General features: G+C 42.2%; 1 protein-coding gene across 1 annotated transcript in view; it reads right to left on the reverse strand.

Annotated features, from left to right (window-relative positions):
• MAP1A (microtubule associated protein 1A) overlaps positions 1-12909 on the reverse strand; it is a 54850-nt gene extending 41941 nt beyond the window's left edge. Inside the window, exons 1-2 of the mRNA XM_040076849.1 lie at positions 12774-12909; positions 8222-8323 (exon numbers count right to left, since the gene is read on the reverse strand). Coding sequence (XP_039932783.1) covers positions 8222-8323; positions 12774-12909 — 238 coding nt within the window. The remainder of the gene's footprint in view (positions 1-8221; positions 8324-12773) is intronic.
• Positions 12910-13769: the final 860 nt, after the last annotated feature.

Raw genomic sequence — 13769 nt, forward strand, 5'->3', positions numbered from 1 at the left:
TGTTATCCAATGGCTGAGTGCTGCTAATATTATAAGATGGAGAAAATAGTGTCTTCAACAACCTTTGCTGATTTTCTGCTGGCAATTCAGTGGAAGCACATCCTCTTCCTCCTCCCCCACATACACCACCCCCCCCCCCCCACCGCTTTTTTTTTCCCCTTTACTGGTTCACTCAGTACTTTTGAAGAATTCTTATTTAAAAAAAACCCCAACATAGATAGGGAGGGACCTGTGATGGGGAAAGGGCAATCAATTTGGCTTGATAGATAGCTGATCTGAACTAGTAAGGCATTTCCTTTGATCTCACTTGTTTTTTTAAAAGCTTAACAGAATCTCCCCCTCAGTACTGAGTAGAGGAGCTTAACAGAAGGAGAGCAGCTGAGAAAAATTTGTTCTATGAATGATGCTTTCCATGAGTATATCCTGTATGATTCATTGAAGCCTCAGCAATTTCAAATGTACAACAAGAATATACAAAAATGTGAGTTGCAGAGGGTCAATTTAAAACTTACATGATTTTTAGGGCCCTTTTAGTCAGTAACAATGTTTGGGCAGAACAGCACAAAAGCAAGAAACTGGTGTTTGCTGAGGCTATGCTGAGCTGAAGTTCAAAACCACTCACTGGGCCTTTGGCTTCTTATTTTCACTCCATAGCCTTTTGGGTGTCACAGTGAAAACCTCAAAACATGCCAGAAGCAAAAGAGCAGTTTGAAATACAACAGGAAAACAGAGATGAAGACCGACAACTCCCTGGCCTGCCAAAGCAGCATCAGTGTACTGGCATCAGATACGTGAAATGCAGCCCATCTTCCCATCTACTCATGGCAAGCATTATTCCTATGAAAGAATCAATTTTTCACAGCTCCTCTGGTTCTGATAAGCTCCTCTGCTGAATATTGAGGGGAAAATTCTTTCCAGCTTCTTAAAAGCAAAGAGAACTCTGAGGATGTGTAATGTCCAGAGGAGGTCTCGGCACAAAAGCAAAACTGTGTAAGACCGTATATAAAAATGCTGCTTTTACCAACTTTAGCAGATGTTTTAATGCTATCTCATTTGAAAACTAAGTTCTGCAGGTCAAATGGAGCCAGAAACATTCAGTAAATATTTTTGTTGTGTAGTTGAAAGAAATTAAAAAATATTTTTAGACAATGAAATTTTAACAGTAAAAGTGGTGAGAGATTGCAGCATTCAGACCAAGCCCATGCAAAAGATAATTTCTTGTACAAGATCTAAGATTGACTAAGAAGCTCTCAGCTTCCAATATGAGCTCCACTACTCTAGCATTTAAGTCCTAGGAGACTGAAAATCCCATCAGCAGTAAAGATTCAAATAGAATACTAAATTAATGTAAATCAGCATGGCTTTACAGAAAATAAAAATTCTTCATAAAAACCAAATAAGCTTGTCAAAATCTTAAAGGTTGTATTGATATAATGGAATTATTATTTTATGTCATGTCATACAATAATGTGACCTGTGCTGCTCACTGTATTCATAGATGAAGGAAAAGAGGAAAAAAGAAGAAAGCAGACTGGTGGCAAAGTTTATGGATAGTACCAAGTATGGCTGCAGATGAACTGCCAGGGAAGCTTCACAATGCTGAGTTTCCTTTGCCCCTTTTTTTATCAGTATAAATCACATATAAAATTACACTAACTATTGCTAACCAGAGCTAACTATTACCACAGGGGTATCTTGAGGTTATGATAACCTCAGTTCAATTCGTGAGTGAGCTCAGTGCTCAGCTGCAGTCAGAAAGCAATACATATGTCAGCAATCAGAAAAGGAAGAAAAAAAAATCTTGTGCCACTGTGTGAATGCATAGCTCTACCCCACTTTGAACGCTACACACTTCTTTTCCCAGCATCCCAAAGAGGATGATCTGGAAGGCATTAATAAAAAATATAAAATGAAAAGTCTGGGATAGTTTCCCTAGAAGAAACCATTAGGTAAGTCGGGCCTCAGCAATCTGGAGAAATCATGAGAAGGCAAATGTGCCAGACCTATAACACAACCAAATATTGGACTGAATTGTCCGGTATAAGAAGGTATATCAAAATGAGACCAGGCAGGAATAAGAATCCAAACAAGTAAGATGTGGTTGCAGGCTTCTCCCTGTGACAGGTGAATGAGCAGTTCTATTCCTTGCTTCCTCTACCTGCAGGGAAAAACTGAAAAACTTTGTGGAGGTTGAAAAGTGCTGTTACTAAACAGATAGAAAACATAACCTCTCCATGGGCTGGAAAGAGATATGAGCCAGGATAGTACAAGGAACAAGTATTTCATGCACTCATCTTACACTCCTTCCCATGCATCCATTTTTTTGTTGCTGTGCTGTATCTTTGGCTTGAACCAGTACCACTACCCACCCTGACACACAGTAGCCTTAGAGAAGATGTATTCCTATAGAAAATACAAGTAACTGAATAAAGTATGTCTGACTGGTAGATCCTGATAGTGCTTGCAAATCCCACAGAAATATTCTTTACTAGTTATCTGGGAGGAAAATCTAAGGATGTTTGTGACAGGAATCAGCTGGAAAGAGCAATGCTTGGGATTATTGCAGCCACATCTACCAACAAGAAACACGGGCTGCGCTTACAGCCTGGGAAGCTATTTTAGTAGACTGTAACTCATGGGATCTTTGAGGTCATGCTCGGTGTGGTTACTGTGAAAGTAAATACAGCCCTTAAGCACACAAGGAAGAAGCACAGAAGCTGACAAGTGCTTGCTTTTGTATTTCTCTGGTCAAAAGTATGGTGGCAGACAAATTGTACAGGACAATTAATTGCTCAAGGACAAGAAATCGCATCAAAAGAATCATTGTTGCATCTGATGGGGGGGAAAAAAAAAAGTGTTAGCCACTGACTTTTTTGCTACCTGAACATGCAAATTTAGGATATAGCAGTACTTTTATTAGCAGCCAAGAACTAAACAAAATCCATCACTCAATGATCTATGTTACAGAAATCTCTCTAGCAAGAGGCCACAGCTGTGGGGAACATACACTTTCAGTGTAATCTAATTTTCACAAGCAATTGGTGTTTTGCCTCCTGTCTAGAACAGCTTTTGCTTGAACACACAAGCTTAACATCTGTACTATCTAGAAGCTACAATTTGAATAAACCAGGCAGCTTTTTTTACTGTCATGCACTTGAGCCTCACCACTGAAGACCAACTAAGCAGTGCAGTAGGAAAAAGCATATGGCACAAGCTGACCCTCCAAGCCTTTCCAAGTTCCACAAAGAAGCTGAATCAATTGCACAAGTAAAAACATTGACCTATGGAACATTTGTTAATGTAAAAGGAAGACCAGATCCAGACTTTGAGATAAAAACGTGCATGATGGGCTTGTGCATTTGCCTTTTCTTTTTATTAGATTTGTAACTTAACAACCTGGTTTCACCAGAACTAAAAGTCCCTGTCTTTTTCGTGTTGCAAAGCTGAATCCATAGAAGCACAGAACAGCCAAGGTTTGAAGTGGCCTCAAGAGATCATCTGATTCAACTTCATGGGAAATGAAACAGAGATTATACATCTAGCACGCTGTCCAATTACATCTTGAAAACCTTCAATGACAGGACTCTACCATGTCCCTGGGAGGTTTTTCCCTGTGACTCATTTTTCTCACTGTAAAAAAAAAAAGAAATTCTTACCTGACTTCAGTACTCTCCCAATGCAACTTGCACTCATTGCCCCTTGTGAAGGGAAAGTCTCCATCCTCTTTGTAGCTGCCTGTACGTTCCAGAAAGGCAGTAAACCCAAATTCTTCTTCTAGTTTGAATTAAAAGCTCATCCAAAAGACAGCTGCCTTCAGGAACTGTGACACAACTTTGCTACACTCTCAGAGACCTGTGGCAGATATATCTGTATCCTCAATTGGCACAAAATGTAAAACAAAGCCATCAGTAGGATGTGAAGATTGAGTGTTAGGCTGAATATGAAAGGCTTCCAAGCCGGAAGGCCATCTGCTGACAAGGCAGCTACTTATTCAACTGTTACTGCTGGCTTTCAGTGTAAAACATTATGTTTGCAAAGGAAAACGCAAGCTAATACTTGAAAGTGTTTAATATTTCTCATATTCTTTTTATAGAGGCAAGAAAAGTACATCATCAGGGTTTGATTATTTCAAGAATTTGTTCCATTAAATTCAACATGCATAGCTTCATTTTCAATTATGTCATTAATTATTTAAAAAAAAAAAATTGGAAGGCAAACACGAAGGACAGGTTGGGAGAAAAGACCTCTGGGATGGTTGTTGAGGTATTTAAAACCTTCTAGTCAGACTGAAAGCAGCTGCTAATATTCACAGAGTTAACTATTTTCAGAAAAATTGGTTTTCTCTGAACATCAAAATCAACAGATATCAGAAAGCATACTTCCCTTGTGCTGAGTAAGAATTACTTTGAGCATTTCACCTAAAACCATGTCACTTTTTATTTGAAAGAGACATTCCCTCCTGGTTTTAAAGAAGTCTTCACATCCAGTGCAAGGAGATACTGCCCATGATCTTTAAGTACTTTGGCAGCCAGTGGCAACTGGAAGTTGTGCAGAAGTGCACTGGGGCTGCCCTTAGCATACAGGAGGGCACATTTCTGTTAATTTTTTCTCCTCACATCACTTTTTCCTTCCTTCAGACAATTTGCTAGCTTCCAGAATCTCCAGATACATCTGCACTTGATTTCTTGCTGTGCCTCCCATCTGTAACCTGTGAATTATGCTGTGAGATTACCCCTCCAGCAAGGGCCGTGTTGTCTGTGGTACTCCGAGGACAGCCCGCAAGTCAGTGTGGGAAAAAAGAAACTCAAAACCCCAACAACAAATCATCTTCCATAAGATGCACTCGGTCTCACTTTACTATTACAAGCTCTGCCCTGAGCTTTTCTCTTTTTGATTGTTCTGCATTTGAGACTCATTTGTTCCTCATTATCTTTAAGGAAACTAAAAGTGAGGTCTGAGGGATAACTGTGCCATCTCCATTTCCACAGAACACTGCAGTTACATTCTAATTTCAGTTGCAAACACCATGCATTAACATCCTACAAATACAGTTGGAAATAACTATTGTAATCGAGTGAGAAATTGCAAACAGGAAAGTCTTGGAATATTCTGGTAGATTGCTTTACTTAGTCGTACTGTATTACCAGTCTCCATCTTTTGTTTCTTGCCAGTGGTGTCAAACCTTTACTGGTTGCTACAAGTTTGCCAAGTGAGAAACCTTCTGCATTAAACAGAAGATCAAAGAACTACTCTGGCTTTACAGTAACTGCTGTCCTCCAGCTGACTTCTCCCTAATCAGACTGCAAACATCAGCCTTTAAGGAATGATATTCTCCAATTAATGCACCTCTGAAAAGAATAGTTTTGTCCTTCAGATATCCTACTCAGCATACCAGTGTCCCCCACACAAACCAGAGTAGGATCTTTCAAGCGGTATGGAATCAAAACAACATTAGCTGGAATGGATTTCAGGAGAACTCTAGTACAGCCTTCTGCTCAAGAGAAGCTAGCACCAAGTTATGAATGCTAAGAGGAAAATCAGCTGCAGGCACTCTTCCCTTTGCCCACAGTAGGAACAAGAGGGTAAGTAAAGTGTAGAGCCAAACAACAATAAAAAAGTTCTAGTTTTATGTACGTTTATCTGGAGAATAGTGATGAACAACACCTTTACAGGCTGTTACAGGATACACAGCAATGAATTTGCAGCAACTTGCAGCAAAAGGTTAAAAAAATTAAATTAAAATTATCATCAAAGTCAGTAAAAAACAGCTGCTCAAGCAGAAACTGCAAAGCTAAAAGAGCATTTAAAACTGCAGCTATATTCCAAAGGGTATTATCTGATAGTATATATGGAATGCAGACAAGATTGTTCCCAGTTTACAGCTGGACCTTCTTCTAGATTGTATTATTAGTTGTGACCTGAAATTTCTCTTGTAGCAGTCTTTCCCACTTCCTCCCCACACACCATGACATAACCATTGCTTACTGCTGTCATTGAGAGAAACCTATCTGCATGCAAGATCTAGTACCATCAGGTAAGTCTTGGCATTCTAGTATAATTCCTCAATTTAAGCCTTTCAGCATTCAAGATACACTATCTCCTGTACAATCTTCCTCTACAGACTGTCATTATTTTCCACAGTCCCATACAGCTGTTTAACACATTTTAAATTGTAGCCATTATTCTCACAAACACTCCTTTTGCCTCTGACAGATCATCTTGCTGCATTTCAAGATCCATGCTTACTGAATAAACATGGGTCTGGAGTGGAGATGTGCAAGTATCTAACTTGAGGTAAAGCTGCTCTCTAGACCCCAATTATTCCAAAGCCTTTCTCTGTTTGGCTGTTCTGGCATTAACTGCTGCCAGGGAGATTTATTAGAGAAATTGTGTGTGCCAGCTGTACACACTTGCCACAAACCAAGGAGCTCCAAAGGCCAATCAATGTCTGCTAGATCCCCAGACCAGAATCTCTCACATCTCTACTGCTAAGCACATCAGAAGCAGAAGCTGCTGAGAGGCAGCTATGCTTTTTCTTTCTCAAAAATGTACTAGGGCAAAGAGATACTGTGTAGAGCTAGCTGGAATTTATAGTCCCACAGGAAACTCTGCAGGTGTGCAATGATGGCTCTAAAGAAGAGTGGCAGCATGACTAACACCAGGTTAATCTGCAAGCCTCTGGTTCAGGACCAAGTCTCTGCACACAGTTATATCAGAACTTCTGTTTACCCATCCTTCTGTCAGTAACTTCTGCATAGCAGAGCCTGGCCCCTAATTCTTTGGCCAATAGGCTTTCTTAAACAGACTTCATAGAGACTTATATTCCCCAGATATTTTTGCTTGGAAGACTAAACCACTCATCTACATGTTTGCTGATCTCTTTGAAGAACTATAAGACATTTGAAAAGCAGAACTTCCCTTCACAGAACCAGCGGTGACACTTCCCAGTCAGACACCAATCCTGCCTTATATTGTAGTTGCTGCTGTTTTGCTCAATAGGCCTGAGAGTTGGTTAACAGACTTGAAGTACCCCAGATCCATCACAGAAATTTCTTCATAGACTGCCAACACATTCATCACTCTTTGCTCCCCAGGAACAAAGCTAGGGCACATTCATCACCCATTGCTCCCCAGGGATTAGGCTAGGGAAGTAAGTGGGGTACATTTTGCTAACATTAATCCAGATATTTCAACTCTGACTTAGAAGACTTCTTGGGCAAATGTTATACTCATGGTAACTTATTAGTCCTCTAGTCTATTTGTACTATAGGCCTTTTTACAGCTACATCAAATTGAGACTGATCTGCCAAGTGTTTCAAATTATATGTTTCATACATATTATTTTAATCCTATAAATGTATACACATGCACACACCACCTTGTAAGGAGAGAGAATTTCCATCCCTGTTCAAAAGTCACAGAGAAGGTGAGACCTCTCAGTCAGTGGCACATTTGAGAAGAGTCCCGGTACTTTCTTTCACAGCTGTCCATCAGGAGAACAGCTTCTCCAACTGGAAAAATTCAGAAGCTTTGACAAGAGTGTAAAACATACAACGAGCTATAAAATGGTCTTACATAAACTGGGTTTTGCAAGTGTCATCTGTATTTATTGAAGTAACTTAACATACATTACATAAAAGTATTATAAACAAAGTTCAACCTTTTTGTAAGGTAAGCAATCCTAATTTCTAATGGTTAATGCCATTTTTATAGTGTTCTTATTCATCATTCTCAGGAAAGGGAGCTTCAAAAAGAGGAATCCAAAGTCATTTTGCTACTCATACATACTACTTGCAATATCTTTTATGCATATGAAAACATATCCTAAAACCTAACAGGAAGAGACTGAAAATCAGTAGCTTACAATGTAAACTGTCCTGTGCCACTTAAATAAGATCAAGAAGATAGATAGATAGACAGATAGATAGATAGATAGATTCTAACTTCTAACTAGTTTAATGGGCTTTAAAGCGGCACATATTTCTATTCAAATTTATTCTTAGTAGTAAGAGCTGTAATTCTAAGGTAAATTCATTGCATCTAACATACTGTTAAGATTGTTTTTCTTTTGCACACAGCTCTGCAGAATCCTGGGCAAACAAATCAGTAATTGAATCACAATTAATTTTATTCTTTGTTGTTGGTTTGGAGTTGTTTTTTTTTTTTTCCCCAGACCCAAAGCAAGAGTTAAAAGTTAATGCATATAAACCAAAAAGCTGACCTTTGACTTCAGTAGAAAACTGAGCCAGATGTCGGGTTACAAAGAGCCGCAGTTGATGATTCAGATCACAGTACAGAGTATTAATGTTCCAGGAACGAATTCCTAAAAAAAAAAAAAAAAAAAAAAAAAAAAAGCTGTCATTGTCATTACATCCATAAATAGAAGTTGAGAAAGAGAAGTGAGCAGGACACAAAGGACCAGGGATACTCTATGAGATGAGCAAACTTAGGATGAAGAAAGTCTTCAGAAGCAGAGGACTGGAGGACTGCAAGAACCTTACCTTCCATAAAACATTTGTTCCTGAAGGACATGCAGTGAGCAAGTCTCCATTCAACATGGACTTCATGTAAGGGAAACCAACAAGACATGAGGCCAAATGAATTACATAACTGCTTAACCAAACAAAAACATTATGTTAGTTTTACATCTGCACTCTCAGCACTGACCACCAGCAGAGCAGGGCTACTGTGTGGTTATGCTACTGAAAAGCTCAGACATCAGCTTCTTTGCTCTTAGAGCCTATGCATCCTCCAAGTCACAAAAGCCCCCCACCCCTCCAATTCACTCTGCCTAATCACTCCTTCAAAGACACTGATCTCACCGAGACCATCTGAGTCTGTTCTTTAATCTTTATAATCTTTGTCAGCTAACTGCCTTCATATCACAGCAGGAAGGTGCTCCTGCTCCCGAAGCAAGTGGCAACAAGCCATACTGGGGAGGTCACCTTCAGACCTCAATGTGAGCAGAGGTACATTCTGGAGGACACCAAACATTACAGACCACCGATTTTCACATCCCACTAGGGAGCAGCCTTTCCTAGATGGTGTAACTCTACACTGTGCGACAATGAACAAAAGCAGAGTATCACCATGAATCCCTACTCCAGCTTCTGTTGCTGATGCTTGCTGAGGTTCAGATGTTGAAGGCCAATGCTACATACTTCTAAGGCTAACTGAAAGAAGAATTTCAGCTCCAGTATTTATTGATGGAATCTTCAGAGTTCTTTCACCATCTCTCCTGCATAAAATACAAAGTTTTATTGCCTCTATTATCTGCTTTCTTTCAAGGTAACCACATTAATTCTCCATGGAGATATCATTCCCATTTACTGCAGTTCTAGTTCTCCATGTTGTGCAACAGCTTTTTGCTGGCCACTGGTGGGAGAGGATCTTCAATGATACATGCTCCAGCTTTCTACACTATACTAAGATACAGTAATCATTGCGTCACACAGGTCAGTAGTCTCAGGGCCTGTAGAATATACAGCAGCTAAAAAACCCCTTTGTGCTTAGTTTATTTTTCTGGTAACAGCTGACACAGTAGAGTAACAAAGCTTATTTATGTGCTGATAGTCTGCACAAAGACCCCTCAGTAAATAATCTGGGAAGGGAAGGGAACCCAGAAAACCAAAGCACAGCATCTTTCAATTTGGACATGGGATACAAACAAACAAAACACATAATAAAAAGACATGGAGAAAGAAGACGGACAAAATGTTTTCCTATATTACACTCCAAGAGAGCATAATTGTTTAAACAAATGTCGAGTATAAGAGAATCTTAATGCAGTACTTACGAGCATTCTGACCTGGACAGGAACAAAGTGGCACTCTGCAGGGCAAATCCTGCTGACTAGCTGCTGTGTCATGGTCATTGTGTCCTACTGCAGCAATAAGTGCTATTTGAGGTACTGCTACATCCTCTGGGATGCAGAAAGAATAGATGCTCCGTCAGAGCAATAAAAGGGAAGAGTGAAACTATCTCACTTGGTCTCATACTTGCAACAATTTATTCAACATTTTCTTCCCTATAGGTAGTCTGAGTGTACTCATAATCTCTCCCAATTTGCCACAATTTAAATTTATCACTCCACGGCACATAAGCCAGAACACTGCCTTGCTGATTAGAATCCTCTGCCATGAGAGTGCAGACTATACCACAAGAAGGGTAAATATTCAAGCTCTTTGCAAATGCAAAGCTAAGGTAAGGGACCATGTGACTCATCAGTTTTCCATCTCATTCTTCATGCCCTTGTGAATGTTTTATTTCCTGCTGAGGTGATTGGCTTAAAAGATTTGGCATTTCTCCCCAATACCACATGTAGTCTTCTGGATATTGTTTCAAAATTGGACAAAAGTAACACAGTAACAGAAAAATAAAACTAGCATTTTATTAGATGCTATTTTGGAAAAAATGTTGTTCAGATATCCGAGAGATTCACAATGTCACAGCCTACAAAGCTCTATACCTGAAAATGAGCAAGTTCCTACAATGTCCTGTGGCTGTCATTGCATTCTCCTGAACCAAGGTATAGAAAGAAATTTGGAAAAACATACTTTTTGTATCAGTCAGGACAAGAGATTTATTGCTAAAAAAATTGGTTGCTTTTTGTTCGTGGCTTTTTTGTTGGTTTTTTTTGTGTGTTTGGGTGGTTTTTTTTGTTGTTGTTGTTGATTTTGTTCTTTGCTTGGTTTTGCGGGTTTTCTTTTTTGTTTGTTTGTTTTTGGTTGTCTTTTTTTTTTTTTTTTTTTTTTTTTGGTACAAATAGAGTGCTACAGCCATCATCTAACACTTAAGTGGGAATCATCATTTCCATATTTCTTGAACTCTCTAAATCAAGGGTACAGCTGTCTATATCATAATATGCTGACTATTGACAGGTCTCAAGATTGCTGTCATTTTAACTATACTCATTTTTCTTATCTTTCAATTTGCAAATATTGATCCATCTTAAGAAGGTCATTCTCCCACTTCGTAGTGAGGAAAACTAACTTGCTGGAGGTTCTGTTCCATGTAAGTGACAGAGGAAAGACTGAAAACCAGGTTTCCAGCTCCTTGAGTGATTCACCTCTACTGCCAGTGACTTACTAATACCACTGTAATGGCTCCCTCTCATGCAAATGAAAGAAGTGTTTACATTTGGCAGAATTTCAGCAGGTTTCCAGTCAGAGAAGGGCAACTGTAGAACTTATTTCTACTGTAGTAGTTACAATTTAAGTTGCAAACAGCATGTTTTTCCTCTGCAGTGGGAATTCTCAGGTTACTGGCATATGACTGCAGAGTCAGATTGAAATCCTTTAAATCACCATCTGATCTGTCACCATTTCAAAGATTCAGAGAATGGATAAGGATGTAGGTTGGCACACCAGTTCAGTGAAGTGCCAAGTGAAGATGATCACCCTGCTGTGCAGGAAGCAGGAGTGGCCCCTTCAAAGAAGGTCTTTCAGAGGCCAGACCGTCATAATCAAATCTACCACTCCTGACTAAAGCCATCCATTGAAAAAGGGAATGAAACACACCTCATAACACGCTGGTAAGTGGTCTGCCAACAGAGATAGCTGGAAAAGATGCTGAAGTGAAGAAATTGGAAAATATTTGACATTTTTACACCCACCCCTTTCTTAAATGGCACTGTCCATCTGTTCTTCAGTACTGCTGATGCTTGGGAAGAAAACAGTCACAGAATTTTCTCTAAACAACACAGTTTGGCCAATAGTTATGACTGTTATCCCTGGCATATTTCAAACCAATGTGTCTTGGAAATGGGGAGCTGAGGGGAGGAGTGAAGGTGAGTCAGAAGGCTGTTACTTTACTTCTCAAACGTGTGCTAATTGCTTATTAGAATAAAGATTCCCTTAAGGTCCTGCTGTAGTTGATCAGCTCTCTTTGTCTTTTTGTCAGAAACTATCAGAAACTGCCGCAAGGGAAAAACTATCATCTCACCACCTCCTTCCTCCTTACTCCTAAGCAACGCTGCATCTAATATACAAAGACTAATTAATTGCCAAGGCCTCTGGGTGTTACTAAAATATGGATAACAGAGGAGAAAATGGTTATGGCAGGCCTATCCTGCATTGTGTCATTCCTGAAGCAGTTCACTGTGTGGCTTGTCCTCCCTCACTCTAGTCCATGCAGTTGCTCTACAGACAGAGAGAGGCCATACCACAACAGACCTCTGTTCACAGCCATCCCTCGGACCACAGTGAACAGCTCAGGAAGACAATTCCTCCAACAAGACAGAATTTTGGGGTAAGATGGAAATAAAATGTAATCTACCGAACCACTAATAAAATAAAGACTGAGGAAAAAGAGAACCATGAAATGTCTTTAAGACGTTCGAAAACTGCGTTAGCTACATGTCACTAACGCATATAAAGCAATGATCAAGGAAGAAAAAACAACTGATGCCGTCTGACACCGCAGAGACCAGCCCCGCACTGCGCCGGTGATCTGAGCCCCGCCCGGCTTCGCCCTCCACCCAGGCCCCTACCGGCCCTACGGCTTCAGCCTCGGCCTTTGCCCCGCGGTCCCGACAGCGACTCGATCCTTCCCGCAGCCGCCGTCCACGGGCCTCGTCCGCCGTCCCTCCGGGAGGAGTGGGATGAAGCCCTGCGGCGAGACGGAGGTGCCGCAGGGCGGGGAGGGCAACAGCAGCTCCGCCTCGTCCCAGGCGGCGGCAGGAACGACGCGGCAGGCGCGCAGCCCCGCGGCTCACAGGGGCAGGGATCGCGTTCGTCTCGCCCCGCACCCTCCGCCGCGACCCCTCTGCTCACCGCGCTCCAGGGCGCCGCGCAGCGCGCCCCGCTCCGGCTCCGTCCCGATCTCCCCGATCACGGCGAGCAGCGCGTGCCGCCGACCGCCCGGCGGCGCCGCCGTGTCCATGGCGACCAGCCCAGCCGCCGTCTCCATGGCAACGCCGCGGCCGCTGCTGCAGAGCGCAGTCACTGGCGCGCGGCTCTTAATGCGCCCAGAGTCCCTCCCTGATTGGCCGAGCTGGCACGTGGCCCTGCGCTACTGCGGAAGCAGGCGTGGCCTACCCTCCGGGCCCTGCCTCGCCCTGCGTCCCGCCCCGCCCCGCCCCGCCCGCGGACTCCGCGCCCCTCAGCGCCCAAGGGCCCGCCCCTCGCCCCGCCCCACCCTCGGGCTCTCCCGCCCCGCCCCGCGGGCCCCGCACGGCCCGGCCGGAGCCGGCGCAGCCCCGGCTGCGGGGGGCCTGCCGCTGTCTCGATCCGGACCTGCCGCAGCCCGGCTTCCCGCCCGAGGCAGGTCGTACCGGCACGGCGGCTGCCGGTGAGCTCCCGCCGGCGCTAGGGCGCAAGTCTTAGTTCCTTCCGTCAAGATGGGCAGTGCGGAACAACGACTAGCTCGGATGCTCAAAACCGTGAGCGGGGCTCAGACCTTTGAAAGAGCAATTCAGGGGCGAAGGGGTGTTGGTTTATCGTTTACTTTAGAATTTATTTACTTAAATACAGAAATCCACGGAGATTTTTGAATGCTTGGTGTTGTAGCGCATTAAAGAACCACCACAGCTTGGTGTTGAGTTGTTGCAATATCCACAATAAAGCCATGTAAAAGACAGCAGTTCTAAAGATGCAAAGGCCTGGTATTGTCATTCACCTTCCTTATCTCTCCATTGCTTGGCAGTGAGCAGGTCCCTTCCTGGTGGTTCTTTCTGTTCAATTAAAAGTAAGTGTAATGGTCTCCAGGGATAAGTAATGGGATTTTATGGATTTCAGACCCATGAGCTACAAGAACTATCTGAGCTTTGC

The sequence above is a fragment of the Hirundo rustica genome, chromosome 13 (genome assembly GCF_015227805.2).
Source record: "Hirundo rustica isolate bHirRus1 chromosome 13, bHirRus1.pri.v3, whole genome shotgun sequence".
Classification (NCBI taxonomy): Eukaryota; Metazoa; Chordata; class Aves; order Passeriformes; family Hirundinidae; genus Hirundo; species Hirundo rustica.